A 17920-nucleotide genomic window follows, 5' to 3' on the forward strand; every position below is an offset into this window, starting at 1 on the left:
ATAGAATGTGACAAGACCAAAAATTGACTCTGTTTTCTTTGATCACAGGTAGCTGCTTCTCTTGTTGGGTTATGGTTTCTTAAAATGTAAGTAGTGTTGATCATTTATTGAGAAATTGGGGTCTCCTTTACATTGACTTTTACTATAAATAATGAATAAATTCTGCCAGAATTCTATATGGATAGCCATTCCCTTATATTCAATAAAATGGATCATAGACCGATGGTCTAAATGGCTCATGTAGGTGTATCTTAAGCTGGTACTTCTTTAAGTGCTAACAGTCCAACGTTTTGTGCCTTGCTATTGAGTGCTTGTCAGTGCTCACAACACCTTTTCTGGGTCAGCTCACGCATGGAGTTGATTATCCTGAGTATGCTGTACTTCACCGCTGTCTTTCAGAGGTGCCAGGTGAGGGGTTTGCTTAGGATCATTTTAAGGGAGCAATTTCTGTAAGACCTCACTTGTACAATTTCCTCTGCTCACCTGTGAAAACTAACCAAAAGTTGCAGGGTCAGTCAGACAAAGGTTAAAACACACTGAGCAGCAGTGTGTTTTGATCCCTGTTTCAGTCCTGCGGTGCTAAGTCTGTGTGTTTGAGTATATAATAGAAAGCATATGGTGACTTAAGTCTGACCTGGAGGAGGAGGGATTTATGTTGATGTCCCCTTACAATAGGTCACTAAGGCCTTTGATTTTTATAATACACCTGAAGCATTTTACTTCCATAATAATTCACTTTTTCCAACACAACTATTTTTTATGGTTAAAATAAGCGAATGTGTTTTTCTCGATTAGGCTAGTTTTGCCAGTAATTAAACTGGGTGTAGATTTGCAAGAGACTACCAAAGCAGTGCATTTTCACAGCAGTTTCGAGAAAACTCTTGGAGGGGTTGTAGTTATATACCAATGGCTTCATTTCCAGCTTGGTAAAATCCCTTCATTGCACAATTGCAACTAGTTTCAGAAATTGCTACAAATGCTGGTAGGCACCTGAATCACCAAAGGTATCTGGGGAGATGAATTTATTGCTTTGACCCCTGAACACAAGCAGAGTAACTTTGCCTTAGTGCAATGTGGATTAGTTAATAATTTATATTTCATATATACAAGACAATTTAAAAAATGACTGAAAAAATATAAAACTAACCATTAACGTAGTTTTAAAACAAATGAACATTGCATTACTATTTGTTTAGTAGAGAAAATAAAAAAGAAAAAAAAAAAGCAAATTCCAGTAATGCATTTATTTTTAATTTCCATCATACAGGAGAGCTTTACAAGCAAATGCAACACAATCAGAAAACAGTACCTCTGACAAACCTCCTGTGATTGTCACTGACACCAGCAGCTACTACATCATTTATATTTACGTGGGAGTGGCAGATACTTTGCTTGCCATGGGAGTCTTCAGAGGTTTGCCCCTTGTGCATATGCTTATAACAGTGTCTAAAATTCTTCATCAAAAGATGGTGCATGCAGTTCTTCATGCACCTATGTCAGCATTCAACTCTTGGAAAGCAGGTAACTGAAATGGGAACTGATTGTCTCATGTATGGGTTTCATTTCAATTAAACAATTTTCATTCTGTTAAAGGATACCGTTACTTTCCATGTAAGTTTTCAGATAAGCTGAATGTGAAAAGTTTGACACATAAAGTAATTTGCAAATCTTTTAATGAACATTGGCAACATTTTAAGTGTGACTTATTTCAGCTGTCAATTCTGATTCTGAAATATCATCTTGTAAGTTAGAGAAAATTAACTGTTAACTGTTTGAGGCCATAAAATCAGAATAACTTCTAATGAAAAGACTTCGTCTAAAACTGCAATACAAAACAGATTGTCAGCTCTGCGGTGACAAGGAGTCAGGTGTGAATGAGAAATGGTACTTTATTTAATGAGTAGTCCTTGTAAAATGGCATAAAACATCAGTTGGTGTGAATAATGGTATGCATATTCAAATTTGGCTCTGGAATTGATTCAAAATTTGTTATAAAACTGGGGCAACAAGTTCAACCTCCCGCTGTACCAGAAATTCCCATTCCCATCCCCTTCTTACTGGTGTGTACCAGATTACAGCAGACATTGGTAAATGATGATGCAACATAGTGTTTCTCCTTCATTTTCCCATTATATTCTGTTGTTATCTTGTGATTAATACAGAAATTCTGTTCAGAAGCTAAGAAACTGGTGTACAAACTCATAAAATGCTGATGTGTAAATTATCTGTGTATCAGCAGAGCCTGCTGCATAAGGGTACAGACCTTATTCTTTGTGACTCTGTTTCTGTCCTGTTTAATTATATTTCTTTGTTTTTATTACATTCTCCTGTTTTTTTTTTATGAGATTCCAAGAGCAGAAACAGAAGCTGTGGAACCAAATTCCTCCCTGGGGAAAGAAACTGTAGCTCCACTAAACTATAGTGGAATTGCTTGTACTAGAAGAAATCTTGTGCTTATCCTTAATATTTTGTATTCAGAAAAAGCTGTACTTTTTCTTAAGGTAATAAATGTAGGATTTTTTGGGTGTTAAAATGTTTGACTCTTTTTTTTTTTTTCCTTCTCTTAATCTATAGGTGGTATGCTTAACAGATTTGCAAAAGACACGGCAGTACTGGATGACTTACTTCCACTTACAGTATTTGACTTCATTCAGGTTTGAAGAATAAAAGTTCTAAATTTTGCTGTCTTATAGCATTGTAAAGTTTTAGTTGTACATCATGCAAAATAAATTATATTAATAAGAATAATAACAAGTGGATTTAAATCCCTCTTCCTTTTTTTTCAGTCTGTGTATGTTTACATAGCTGCTTATCTTGTAAGTCAACTTCATTGTTTCTTTTTTTGAGCTTTTGCCTATATGTGTACCTCCACTGTTTGTGCAAACCCCTTTTAGTACTCAGGCTCAGAAAGATTTTTGCCCTACAGACTGCTACAAGTATCCCTGCTGCTGCCCATATTCAACTTCAAAGGTGCAAAGGGGATTCCTTAGTTTCTTTCAGTTATCTTTTCTCGAGATTTATATTTTTTTCATTCTGTCCTTTGATTTCAGTCATTTTCATGACTTTACCTCCTTAGCCGTTACCACTTGCTAGCATCACCCCTTCTTCTCTTTTGTTGAATATGTTCTTGTTTTTTTCTGTTCTTTTATCTTTTGGGGAAACTCTTCCAGTCCTGCCTTGTTGGGCAGTTTGACCCACGATTATGTGCTTTCAGCTCTTCAGTTGGGCAGCTCTAGTCTTCACAATTTTGACTGCCTAATTTTGTCTCTTATCCTTTGCATCTTCGTGGCTTCCCCTGAGTCTCTGGGATTTAAAGTGGGTTCATCAGGCACTGGATAACTATTTGTGACGGAGGAGAGCTTTAGATGACTCTACTTCTTGGAGGAATTTTACATCCCTAAGAGTTGTGACGTTGCAGACTTTTTATTTTTTTGATGGAAAGGCTTGTTTCCAGCATACCTCCGGTGAAGCTCCATGCATTGCAAAATCTTGAATTTTGGTGGCCTCCCAATTCACCCACACTCAAGAGAACATTAAAGAAATACAGAGATATACGCAATTCCAGTGTTTCTGAAAGAGGATGCTTTTGTTTGCTCCCCATCCTACCTGTTCTGAGACTTTGTGGATCTGTGTGGATCCCAGTACTCCTCATTAGCATCCCACCACTAATGCAGCAACACCAGCTTTTCCTCAGACAGAGCTGGTTCCCAGAACATTTGAAAAATGAAAGCAAAAGCTTCCCTGCCCCCCCTGTTCCTCTCCACCTTTATTTGAGAGATATGCAGGCCCTGCACAGATTGCCTGTCTCCAACTGTGAGTTTGCTTTGCATTACAAAGCCTACTAACATGATGGTCTCATTAAAGCTGAGTCCCTTTCCGATATTTTTGTTAGTAATGGATAACTTTGACTCATGACTTTAAAGAGGCCAGTGCAGCTCCGCATGAGGTGATTCAGGAACATTGCAGCTCCACATGAAGTGATTCAGGAACATTACAGCTCTACTTCATGTCCTGCTGACATCACAAAGATTTGCTGAATGAGTAAAGATGGACATTGAGACCTTCTTTGAATCATTAATGTCATCTTTGGTGCGATCAGGATTCACTACTGTCTTATCTTGTGTGGCCATTTTGCTTCTGGTATTTTACACCTGCCATGGGGATGTTATTCCAAAATTATTTTAGTGAGTCTGTCTCCATGTTTCAAACTCTCTGCAAGAAACTGAGTATTTTTTCATGTTTTCAAGGACAGGGAAAGTCCCGAGATTTGTCTTTGCTGTTCTGATGCCTTTCAGAGGGTACCTACACTCTAATGTCCCGTAGGTTCACCTCTGTGTCCTCAGTCTTATCTGCAGAAGCTCCTGAGCATGCATGATAAGCTGCCCTGTCTTTCCAGGTTCTTGTGGTGAAGATCGTTGATCCTAACTTCTGCATTTAATGCTTTTTACTGATGTTGCCTTCATGAGGCATTTCTTCTGATTCTCCTTAGATTCAGTCTTGTTTGACAGCTTCACACTTCCATAGACTCTGCTAATGAACAGTCAGATTCCTCTATGGGGTCAGAGAAGTTGCTTTCTCCTCCTCTGCTGATTATTGCAAAGTCACAGAATGGTTGAAGTTGGAAGGGACCCTGGATCCAGGGCCTGGGACCTCTCCAGCCTCTCTGCTCAAAGCAGGATCAGCTGGAGCAGGTTGCTCAGGGCCATGTTGGATTTTGGATATCTCCAAGGGCAGAAACTCCACAAGTTCTCTGAGCAACCTGTTCCAGTGTTTGACCATCCTGACAACAAAAATTATTTTTCGTATGTTTAAACGGAATTTTGTGCATTTCAGCTTGTACCATTGCCTCTCATCCTTTAGGCCTGAATGCTCAGCAGCTGGGGTCACTGTAGCGCAGCGCTGTGATTCTTAACTGGACTGCGTGAGCCCTCCGCTGCCATTCCCTGAGCATATGCCAAAGTAGCTGGCTTGTGTGTTGCTTTTTGCTACTGCCTTTTTAGAGAAGGTGTCATCTTCTGTTTGAATTTACACTTATTTTGTGTTCAGAGTTTATGAGATAGCACAGATTTTCATATTTAACTTTTTAGTGAAATAACTACTGGACCAGCAGTACAAACAATGTGGCAGCATGGTGGCCTTTGCAAAATTTGAGTAAATTATGAAAACAGGAATTAAAACAGTGACTATATGACTGTGAAATCTCAAGTAACATGAGAGCTGTGTAACTTGGCTCAATATCGGTTGAATAACCCATTCACATCCTAACAATTAGAGATACAAGAGGTACTAAATTCTGCAGTTTGAAATAAACACAAATCCATTCTTGCATTGGTACTGGCCAGTGCTACACAGCCTGCACAAGCATAACCCTGTGTCATCATGCTTTTAAGAGAAAGAAGGAAAACAGTGAAAGAAATATTTAACTAGTACAGTATTCTTTCTTCGTCAACTTTGATGCTACTGTTGCACTGCTCAGATTTCTGATTAAAACAAAGGGTAGGAAATCTGGCACATGCTTACCTGTTCGTGAAAGATCTCTGACTTGGATTACTGGGAATTTAAATCCTTCCTTCAATTTCTATGGATGTAGTAGCAAGAGCGCCAACTGCAGGTTTTCTCCTAATGTGAAATTAGTTTTGCTTTCCATCTATTTCTTTGCTGGCTCGTCATTTGCAGTGATGTTTCAATGTGATGTTCATAATTTTGTCCAAATTGTCCATTTTCAGTTGCTTTAGGCTGTTAAGTTTGCAGTTTGAAGTAGTTGTTGTTTAGTGTAAAAGGTAACACTGATACAAAGCAGAGCTTTGCTATTCTGTGTACACTGATATACTTAATTTTCATTAGATTTAGGTATGAGACAAAAACAGTGTAAGTGCTTGAGGTGCTTCTAGAGTAAAGATCAAGGCCTGATTTAACTAAACCTGTCTGGAGCTACTGAGGAGGAGGGCTTATAGGAATATTAGTTGTCTATGGTGGATTAAACAGATTAATTCTGGAATGATTTTGTTCCGATTATGTCATCTGTTACATTAAAACATCTCTTTTCTTCCAAAACTGCCAATTTTTCATACCGCAAGTCCTCTTACAACTTATTTCCTGTCTTCTCATCAGGACAAATAATAGTGCTAGTTTCATATGTGGGTTACAGTCCTGTGAGCAAGCGATGATGTACAACTTCCCACTTTTTCTGACCCTCAGAAAAACAGCTTGGCCCAGAACCTGGAGGAGACTGGCACTCAAGCCCTGACAGTGAGGCATACCTAGTCCAGACAAGAAGGGGGCAGCACCATTAGGTTTGGGAGGTGGCTGCGGATTTTGCAAGTGTTGTCCTTACAGTTTTAACTGGAGAGTGAGTGCCTAGCTGCCATTGGTTTTGGGCGGCTTCACAATTTAGAAGCCTGCTATACTCTTTGTACTATAGAAAACACTTCTTCCATCTGTTAGAAAAGATGGCAGCTCATGCCAACAGGTTATTGATCTGGTCTCAGTTATTCATGATCTTTTCATGGAGTTTTGTTCTCAGCTGCAGATTCTACTTATGTTGGCACTTTATGTTTGTTGAAACAATACGTAGTTGCCATGGGAAGAAGATTCATTACCAATCTCTAGTCTATAAAATGACACGTTTACTATATCAATAGTATTTTTCTTTCATTCTACAGTTAATACTGATTGTGATTGGCGCTATAACAGTAGTCTCAATATTACAACCCTACATCTTCCTGGCATCAGTGCCTGTGATAGCAGCCTTTATTGTGTTAAGGGCATACTTCCTCCACACTTCTCAGCAGCTGAAACAACTGGAATCTGAAGGTAGGAGCAGCAAAATTGGTAGACTTCTGAATCCACAACAAGTCAATTGAGAAGTGATTCACCCTCTCACCTCTTCTTTGCCTTTTCTCTTGCAAGATACCATGGTCTCTGAGAGCAGAACACATACCTCCTTAAAGCCAGTGCTGTTACTGATCCAGCCCATACTGAGTGCTCTGCTGCCAAAGGGCAATGGAGAAGATCTTTTTAAAGCTGGGCTTTATCATCACTGCAGCTGAAAACAAATGAAGTCCTGACATACTGTTTTCTTGAGAGTTAATGTAACTTGAAAAGTTGTGGTCAGGCTTTGTAAATGCCCTATGAGTTTCTTGATAATCAAAATTTAGAATGGCTATATCTTGATTACAAAAAATTCTTATTTCTGAATAATTTATTTGACTAAATTTCCTTCACTCCCCCCGTTAAGAAACTAATAAATTCCCAATAAAATGGAAAACCTCATTCTGAAGTGTGGGTTTGCAAATCAGGCATGGTGGCCTGGCTTACAACAAACTGACAGATCCTCAGCAAATCCACCCTGAATCTTAAACACTGATGATCATCCTCCCTTTTACTTAAGTGTAATTCTGAAGTTCCTTAGATCTAAATCTAAATTTCTTTGATGTTCACAGGGATCCAGCATTTGGGATCCAGCATTGGCTCAACACTTTTTATGTAAAGCAAGCTCTTTTTAAAATTACCGCGTCAGTACAGTTGAATCCAGAGCATTAAAGTATTCAGTGCTAAAAAAACCTTCACTTGATGGAGTTATCAAAATTGCAGGAATTAATTTTGGCTGGAGAGGAGCTGCCTTTCTCTTGTGGCATCTTACAGCAGGCCAGGAACTTCTCCAAGTAGTATGCTAACTGTGAAGAATTAATGTGATCCCTTCCTGGCAATACACTGAATGGAATTTCAACCCATTCATGCAAAGATTGTTGTTGTATATCCTGTGCTAGGATTACTTCAGTCATGTACTCCAACAACTTATGTAAATTAAACACTGACAATAGTTACACTGTTGTGAGTTAGAGCACAGGGCTGTATATTTGTGTTATATCAAAAGTATTTGCTTATGAGTGTTTATGGTATTTCTAATTTAAACACTTTACAGCTCGGAGTCCAATATTCACCCATCTTGTTACAAGCTTGAAAGGGCTGTGGACACTGAGAGCTTTTGGACGGCAGCCGTATTTTGAGACCTTATTTCACAAAGCTCTAAACCTACATACGGCAAACTGGTTCCTCTACTTGTCAACGCTGCGCTGGTTCCAGATGAGGATAGAAATTATTTTTGTTGTCTTTTTTGTTGCTGTGGCATTCATTTCTATCGTAACTACAGGTATGCGAACTTTACTGGAGTACTGAAATGGAGGTTTTCTCCTTCTGTTTAACAGCTCAGCTTTAGAAAATTCTGAGGAAATAAGCTGTTGCAAAATTTAGCGTACATTGGGGTCACAGATTTAAGTGTGTCATAATAGTAAACACAATGTAATTAACACAGAAATTGCATGATTATCATCTGCAATCTGATGCAGAGGACTCATTGAAGCGATTAATTTGAAAATAGTATCTGAAGGGACAGAACTTTCTTGACTGTAATTGCTGTAAAAGTAATTTCATGTGTTTTAAACCACATTAATGTAACCACGTTAGTGTACTGAGAAGCTTGGATGTTGATTATCATCTGTATAACTCAAAGTTTTTTAGTAAATAGAAGTTAATGTTCCTCTCATTTGCAAATAGCTGAGACATGCAGAGTTGTAATGATCTTTTAAAGCCACACCAACAGCAGAAAAAGTAATCCAGTTCTCTAATTACCAACCCACTGGCTCATTTCCAGTGTGAACTTTTGCAAATTCCATTCAAAATCCCCTTAAAAATGGCTCACCACTTCAAGAAAACCCAGTGCAGGAATGAGAACCTTACTTGTATTCAAAATGCTGCTCCTGGCTGGCTGGGTGGAACCAGGCTCCAACAAGCAGAGAACAAGAGAATGATGTCCCCAAAATGTTGCAATAATTGAGTTCTGTGGAAGAGCTCAGCAGGTTTAGCTACAAATTACTTCAAATACGGTTAATAATTCACCATGCGTTTGTTAGGTATGTATTTTGATTCTCAGGCATTATTCTCCCTCTCCCAAGTTCTACTGAACTTTATGTGTTGGATCTGGATGCAGTTTGAATACTGTGGTTGCTGAGGAACAAGAATTTGCTGATTTTATGAAGGAGGGTTTTGTTTCTAACAATATCCAAATGTCACTTGATCGTACTTCAGTGTCGAAAAGGAGTTATATGAAAGTGTACATTTTATCAAATATTGTATTGTGTATGAAATGCTGTCCTCTGTTTCTTGTGTAAGGAGCTCTTCTGATTCTTAGAAAAAGAAATCCAACCACACAAATGCTTCTATATAAAAATATGCACCTACAGTACTTTTGTTGTAAAGGATACTTTCAGTTCCTTTAAAATTCCTAGAGAAGCAGTATCCCCTGGTGCTCTTCCTATCTTTTACTTTGTGTGCTTAGCAGTTTGAGGGTTTTTAGGAAAACTGTTTTTTTGTCTTATTGTTTTTCTAGCTATTTTATTGTAAACTTTACTTGTTACAGGTAGTAGGTCCTTGGAACAACACTAAGTTCCTTTTCTTAATCTGTCCGTTTTCAGGAGGAATATTTTACTTTTATTGTTTACTTCTATAGTTACTTTGATAATGAGATATCTATAAGCAAAACAGGAGGGAGTTTGTTGAAGAAAGCTGTAGGAGAAATGGAGAAATCATAGAAAGGAATTTGGCTTAAATTCTCAATTCCATTTAACAGATAGTGAGATTAAAAATCAACAGCGGGGTACTTTAAATGCTTATATTGTATTGTATGAACTCTTAAAAAATATCCCTTGCTTGTTTCAACAAACAATTAAAGCAAAGGAATTTGTATCTGTACATTTGTGGAACAGTAAGGAGAACATGTCCTCTATTTGTCCAAGAAATGAAAATGTAAACCAGTGCAACTATTTTGAATTTTAAAGTTGTTAGCTGTGGTGTTTTAGATAAGAGTCATTTCACTGATTCATACATATTGGAAAAAGGAGACAGAAATCAAGATTGCAGGGGCCTGATTCTGTTTACAGCTTAAGTACAAAGCTGTAATTTTTTTCTTCTGCCAAAGCAAGATTGCAGTTTCTAGTGAATTCCGTGCCAAAGCCAGGTGTTTAACTGATGATTAAGCTCTCAGTCCTTTGTATAGTTAACAAATCCATGTTTTCTGCATGAAATAAAATAGCAGAGAATGTGAATATGTATTTTAACATATTCATGCTAATTTTCTGGTTTTATTTGCTTTCTATTTGCATATAAATTAAATGTATTTTTCTCTCCACAGGTGACGGGCCAGGTAGAGTTGGCATTATTCTTACTTTAGCTATGAACATCATGGGAACCTTGCAGTGGGCAGTAAACTCAAGCATAGATGTGGATAGTTTGGTAAGCATAAAATGCACAGTGCTGTGCTTTCTTTTAAGGAGTTGCCTTATTTTGTTGATTATGGATGTTCAGTGAATTATTTTCAGAGTTGGGTATCAGGCAAATGTATCAGAAAAGTTCCCCTCATACCTTTCATAGCAACCTAATGGCTTTGGCCCAGCACACACTGAGTTTTTCTATGATCCAAAATTTGCCCAGACTAGAATAGGCAACAGCGAATAATTGCATTTGAGAATTCAGATTGCAGTTGTAGCAGTGATGAGAAAACTTCAGAAAGGCTTGGAGTTGTTTTGTTATAATTATATACCTTACGAAGGTACATAATATACCTTACTTAGTCTGCTTGAGGGCTTTGCACAGCAGATCATGATGGATGTTTTTGAGCTCCTTCTATGCAAAATCAATAGTGATTTAAAAATCTGTCCTAGACTCCCCTGGAGGTCTTTTTCTGGTTTTGTGTAAAACACCCTCTGCCATAAGGCTTTAGAGTTTTACATGCTTACCTCTGTAATTTGCGTAGTTAGTCCATTAGTTAGGATTGTCTTTAAAACAGGATATTTTACAAGGTTAATTCATCACCTATTTGTTGAGATATGAGAAGCAGACAGGAAACTCATAAAAGGATGTGTTTGTTCTTGCAGTTTTTCATAATACCTTAGCTTAAATGGATGAAAGTTTTAGATGTTATTTTAAAATGTAAGCTAATTCTCTCTTTACACTTCACGGATTCCAGAATTTATTTTAAACAGAATTCCTGTCTCAAAATACAGTGGTCTTATACCTAAAAAAAAAAATTCTGAGAAAATTTATTTCTCTCGCATCCAGTCATACCCTTTCTGAACCCTAAATGTGCTTCTCATGCCAACCATCTCAGTACTGGAAAACAAACAACTTTTACAGCAGATCTTGGAGACCATTAATCCTGTTTAGCTGAAATGAGCTGTTTAACAAAAATATAATTGGGGCACATGGTGACAGTGAAGGAATATTTGCCAGTTTGATATATTTTTTTAAAATACGTGATTCAACAGCCCTCATCCTGAAGGAAATCCTTATGAGCCCCCAAACTGGGAATTAACCTCTTACAACATGTAATCTCTTGTTTGCGTGTGTGATTGGTGATAGCCCAGCAAGCCGACTGCTGCACAGGAGCACCGTTTTTCCTTGTCCACCAATCATTTGGTCCTGACTCTTTCTTTGCTTGTTAGAACAGCCCGCCTTTGATGGGAGAGCACTTTGTGGAAAGGCTTCTTTGCAGTAACTGCAAGACACGCCAAACAGTAGTTTTGTGGCTGATAATGCAGTAAAACATACCATTGGTAAGGCATGACAGTGACAGTAACATTCAATCCGCTCTCATTTGTAACTCCATCTTAGTCCTGTAAGGCTAGTACGATCACTTTAGGTCTAACAATCTGTGTAGAGTTCATTGGGTGCTGGACACACTCATGTTTTAATGAAAAACTTCTTTTTTAAAATACGGTGATGTTAAAATGTTGTATGTTAGTAGCAGTAAGGAATTAATTCTATTCCCCTGAAAGAAAGTCTCAAGTTGCTTTAGATATTTGTGAATCCTTTTCTCTATATTAAGACAAACTACTGTACAGGAGCACCAGTTGTACTATGTTAATGACAGCCTTTTAAGGTGCATCAGTATATAGGTGGGTTCTCTGGACTACTTTTCGCAGTGGATAGCTGCCCACCCATGTCCCATTGATTTTTTAGGTAGCCCAGATGACAACCTTATAGATGTTGCTGGCAGGATGGTTTTCCTGACATTTAAAAGCTGCTTCTGTGCAGAAGCAAATAAGAACAGTTTCATGATTTTAAGATAACAAAATCGCTTCACTGGGCGATGCAGCTCTATTATTTCCCACTCTTTGTTTTCTCTGCGCTTTAGCACTTCCCTCTTTAAAGACTTTCACAATTATTTGGTTACCGATGTGCTGCAAAGGCTTGCATGTGTGCCTGATTTATACTCTATTTGGTTATATTCTGTTTTTATCGCAAGGGGTATTTTGAAGTTCCCCATAGGACTGGATTGGCTAGAACTGACACATCTCCATGTGTCTGCAGCTACAGATCTGCATGCACTGCTCTAGGTGAAATCACTTTTGCCCTTCCTTGAGCAGCTGTGACATCTGTGCTTGCAAACCTGCACACAAGCATGTGTGAACATATAGCGCATTTGTAGGCGGTAATCTTTGGTTGTCATGTAAGCTGGAGTTTTCTGCAAGTGGTTGAAGCCCATGTCTGAGGGCGTAGCTGCTGCAATCAGTACATAATATTAAGCTTGTGCTGAGCTGTTGTACAAGATATGCAAGGTACAGGGCACTGGTGGAATAAATACATGCAAAGTGACAGGAAGGCAGAACAGGAATCGGGATCACGTGAAGAAGGAAAAAATGTACCAGAGGAAATACTGGCCAAACAGATGGGCAGGTGGCAAATTGGACTTTATTCCACACAATCTCCTTCTCGAGCTTTCTGTGACACTGGCATGCCTATTGAAGAAATCAGAGTTGTAGCTTGGATTTTTTTTTACATACACAGATTTTCTCTTTGAAGCAATTTCTGTTGAACTGGTTTGGCTTTAACTGAAAAATCCCCATTGTCTTTTAGTACCCCATAATCATTTCGGCATTTTGTTCTCTACAGCCCTGACACTTTATCTGCCTTGGTGTTTTGGTTTTGTTTTGTTTTTAAAACATACGTGGTCATTCTGACAGCTATCCATTGTTTCATTTAAAGCTACAAGTTAGGCTAGATTTATCTTTTCACTTTGATCATTTTTGCTAATATCCCTTTGCTGGTTTCTGGTCTTTTTCTTGTCCCTCCAGGCAGTCTTGTAGTATTTTAGACTTTTTTTCCTTCATAAGGAAATAGAAAATAAGTTTTCCAGTAAGTGCTGCTTCCACAGATAAGCATTGGCTAGTCCCAGTGGACTGATCTACTGCTTTATAAACTCTTCCTGCACTGATATATATCCTGCAGTAGCAGCGCTATAACTGAGAAGGACAGTTCTTTTTGTCAGGGAAAGAGAAAATGCCATGCTTTTACTGTTACCAAGATTACTTATATAAGGAGATATAAAAAGAATCCCCCAAAGAGATATTAAAACCACACTTAGAAAACCTCACAGTGCCCCACCCTTTATATCAGGGATGCTGAAGAATTAAAATAATATGTGGTACAGAAGAGGACCAAAGAAAAAATTAGGACTGTGAAAAATAATGGTGCTTTTGGAGCTGGTTTTCATTCTTTTATTTTCCCATTCTATTTCACCTGTTCAACTGGTATTTTTTATTAACAAGGACATGATCTTAATACTGTTTTTACTATTGTCAGCAGAAATCTGAGAACACTGTTAATTTTCAAAGTTTAAATAGACTAAATACTTGACTAAAATCTGCATCAGAATGATGATTCTCAGAGTGAGGTGTTGGTCATCTGCAAGGGAACAGAATCAAGAAAAACCTGCTAGAACATTTCCTTTTCTGCCTGCAAAGCAGTGTGAGAAAGAGCAAAAAAAATGAGTACAAGTTTGACACAGACTAAATATTTCATTTTTGTGGTTTGGAAGAAGAGTATATGTCCTGTAAGTGCACCCAAAATGTAACAGCAGAAGATGCGAAACCTCAGTGAAACTGTATGGTCCACCTGCGTTGACCCAGTTTTTGCAGTGACTTTAATGCACAGGGGCTTTTTACAACATGAGCCATTGGACCAACCTCTGAGCTACACACTGTGCTTTCCAGACAGCGTGGTTTTGAGGAGGTGCTTGCGACATGGTCATTGAATACTGTGCGTGTCTGGTCTGGAGAGGGTAGCCGCTCTCGTTCTAGCAGAAGAGGACATAGGGCCTGATGAAATTAATTGTATTAGGTTACTTGTAAAAGAATTATATCTTCCACTTAATGGATATACACATTATATAATGGTATTATGAGTTCTCCTCCAACATTAAGAAGAGTTTAAGTGATATTAATGAGAAAGTAAATTAAAGATTTTGCAATGTTATTAAAATCTCAGTAAAATACAATTAGGCAAAGCTAAAAATAGTGTATTATGCTCGAGACATTTTTAGATAAAAGTAGTAAATATACTGCTTGATTCTAAAGCATTAATTAGAGAATGTGAATATAGCAGGCACGTTGCTGATGGAAATAATGGATGAGAAACTTGCTGTCACCTACACTATACCTGTCATTATGAATGACAGAAGATTTCTGCCTGTGAAAGGAAGAATGAATTTCTTTGTAAAATGTTATTGACACTTATGCTACATTCTGCCTAGATGTAAATCGTAATGCAAATTACAGAACCAGGAAAGCATCCTTCTGAATTGATTTAAAGTATTAAGCTGTCTAAAATATCTGCATATGTGATGTGACTGATAAATCTGTCAGGGGAGCTGAGATAGGTATGAAATTTTCTATTGTAAGGGAAGGCTCTTTGTCCAGAGGACTTCATAGCAGATTTTCGCTAGCGTATAATGGTGGGAACTCTTGGGCAATTAGAGGGAATCGCTGCCTGTACAAAAGTTCACAGCTCTTGACAAAGCTGAGAAAGACCTTAATTTCTTAAACAATTATATTTCTAAAAAGCTAAGATTTCTGAAAGCAGATGTACCATCGAACACTGATTTAAATAAATACATGTTGCTCATTGTGGGAATATACTAAAGACAGACAGGAAGAAAATTGTCAGTCTGATCCAAAGTCTTCCTGTTTGTATCGCCAAAATGATATAGCATTCATATATCAACATGATGATGACCATGTCTTTCCATCTTACAGAGAAATTGAAATGGAAATTATAGTTGATAGACCTGGGGATTAGCACACTTTTCAAAACTTCTGTCACAGTTGTGTTTTGAGATACTAAGACATAAGCAATTACCCCAGTATTTCCTTGAATATATATATATTTTCTTCCACATGGAAAATCCACATAACACTTTTAATCTGGATTGAAAAGGAGGAAAGCGTGGTAATATATCAAGAAGAATCACTTTGCAGAAGGAATTACAAAAGCAGTTTAACAAGGTCAAAGAAAGACATTGAGGTACTGGAGAGAGTCCAGAGAAGGGCAGCAAAGCTGATGAAGGGTCTGGAGAACAGGTCTGGTGAGAAACGGCTGAAGGAACTGCGTCTGTTTAGCCTGGAGAAAAGGAGGCTGAGAGGAGACATTATCGCTGTCTGCAACTACCGGAAAGGAGGCTGTGGTGTGAAGGGTGTTGGTCTCTTTTCCCAGGTAACAGGATAAGAGGAAATGACCCCAAGTTGCACCAGGGGAGGTTTAGATTCGATATAAGGAAAAATTTCTTCACGGGAAGGGTTGTCAGGCATTGGAACAGGCTGCCCAGGGAAGTGGTGGAGTCACCATCCCCGGAGGGGCTTAGGAGACATGTAGATGAGGTTCTTGGGACATGGTTTAGAGGTGGACTTGGCAGTGCTAGGTTAATGGTTGGACTCGATGATCTTAAAGATCTTTTCCAATGAAAACAATTCTATTATTATATTCTATGATACTATGTACAAAGGGTTTTCCATAACGCTACAAAAGAGATAAATATTACTGGGAATACAGATTAAAGAGCAAATGCTAGTAATAAGGCCCAGATACTCCTGAATACAGTAGCGATGAAAGTATCTGTTTATTCATTTATTTTGGTCAATAATTTCTGACCAATAAGAATTTACACTATGTTGTAGTTTACTCTTATTGTTTACAAAGGTCAAATTCTGGTATGATGAGTAATCTAGTTAATTAAGTTAGTTGGACTAAGGTGCTTAGGGATCTGAATGTAGACTAAGGTCACATTTTATTCAATTGATGGGCTGAAATTTTCTTCCTGCATAGCAAGGAAAAAACAGTAGGACATTTTGGAAGCTCTAGGACTACCAAGATGAACAACATTCTCTGAAAGTGTATGAGAAATTACAGCCTCCACAGAATGGATTAAATTGGAGGTCAAGAAGCAGATAGAGAAAGGAGGCTTGACAAAATTAGAGTTAGACTTGCAAATGGCCTGAATTCTGGATGAATGCTGCGTCTAAGTTTCAGTAAGAGGACAGTGTTTAATCTGGGGAGTTGAAAGGGAAGCAGAAGGTAGAAATGCAATTTAAAATATCTGAGGTGGAAATTATATGCAAAAACCAGCCTAGCTGTTGGCACATAACTGAAGCTCCTAAGTTAGAATCCTCATCTCCCTAAGTTTCCTGTACAGTCCATGGAGGGACATACATATCACCCATGACTCAGTCCATCTAAAATCAGAGTCTTCAACTAAATGTGTTTGGGCTCTGCAGCTGGGCATTTCAGTGAAACATGTGAAACTGGGCTGGAACAATGCCGTCCCAAGCGTGCAGACCAGGGAACATGACGTTCCATCCTGAGGTTCAGGAAGCCTGAGAGACTGGAGATCTGGTCATGGCCACTTCAAATTAATCCACCCGGTTGGCAATGGTGGTGACAGATGATAGAATAACTACTGTCACTTTTGGTTAAGAAAGGCAGATGAGAAGTCATTGATGCCACCATCAGTTTGTTAAACAGTCTACCGGCAGGAGACTAGAAACTAATTGGAAGAAGTAATCAAAGGCACAGTTGCTTACAGAGTGAATTCACTCAGGTTTGCTGACATTAGGGTTGCGTCAGACCAGCCTGTGTTTGATGATTTATTTCCCAGACAAAAATAATGTAAGAGATCTCCTTTGTCTTCAGAAAGGCACAGGCTGTGGCTCTGTTTCAGAAATTATGTAAATGAAGGAGATCAGGATTATTACAAAAACTGTAAACTAGTTAATGGGTTGGACAGAAAGCAAATGTCATTAAGCTGTAAGTATTAAGCTGCAGGGAGGCTACTCAAAAAAGATTAGATTTGTGACTGAGCTTGTTTTAATCTTTTTTTAATGCTCTCAACAAAGTAAAAAATTGTGTTGAAGAAGTCTACCAAAGGCACAAAGCTGAAAGGCAATGTTAGCATGAAGGATGCTGGGAGCTGAATGGTATTAGGTGACCTCAAATGGCTGATACAAAATCGATTGCAGTAGCCAAAGTGGAGGCTTGAATTTAGGGACTGCTAAGAATAAAATGTAAATAAGTAACTCTTTGGTTAGAAATGCCTAAGGTGGAGGAAAGCTTGGCTGACCACTGCTTGATCAGGGGGTGGCTATAAGATACGACTGTGAAGAAAGGGCATATGATCCTAGGATGTGTTAATCGAGATATACCTAATATAGGTAGGAAAGTATCGATGCCTTTGTACAATGTCCTTGTGAAACACCATCCAAAATGATGTACCTTCTGGTCAGACAGGAAAGATTAATTTGAACTGGGATGTTTGGAGAAGGAGAACATATGTTAAGAAAGAGGCTTAAACCTGGATTTTCTTTAGTCCTGGAGAACAAAGGATCTAAGATAGACCTCCATAAATTAATGGAGAAAGCAGCTAGGAAAAAGAACTGTTTAGAATTTAAAGTTAATTAATTTACAATAACAAACTGGTCCATGGACTTAAAAATATGTTTTGTGATCACCTGAGCAGGGAGGTCTAGTGAAGGAGTTGAATTAACTACTTATTAATTGATCTTTGATCTACTTAAAAAAAAAAAGACCAAGAGGA

The 17920-nt window shown here is 38.2% G+C and overlaps 1 protein-coding gene across 1 annotated transcript in view; it reads left to right on the plus strand.

The window, feature by feature from the left end:
- The window catches only part of CFTR (CF transmembrane conductance regulator), an 88341-nt gene that overhangs the window by 52572 nt on the left and 17849 nt on the right, over nt 1-17920 (plus strand). Inside the window, exons 16-21 of the mRNA XM_065833028.2 lie at nt 49-86; nt 1268-1521; nt 2575-2654; nt 6663-6813; nt 7925-8152; nt 10190-10290. Of these exons, the coding sequence (XP_065689100.1) occupies nt 49-86; nt 1268-1521; nt 2575-2654; nt 6663-6813; nt 7925-8152; nt 10190-10290 (852 nt within the window). The remainder of the gene's footprint in view (nt 1-48; nt 87-1267; nt 1522-2574; nt 2655-6662; nt 6814-7924; nt 8153-10189; nt 10291-17920) is intronic.

The sequence above is a fragment of the Patagioenas fasciata genome, chromosome 1, assembly GCF_037038585.1.
Source record: "Patagioenas fasciata isolate bPatFas1 chromosome 1, bPatFas1.hap1, whole genome shotgun sequence".
In the NCBI taxonomy this organism is placed as follows: Eukaryota; Metazoa; Chordata; class Aves; order Columbiformes; family Columbidae; genus Patagioenas; species Patagioenas fasciata.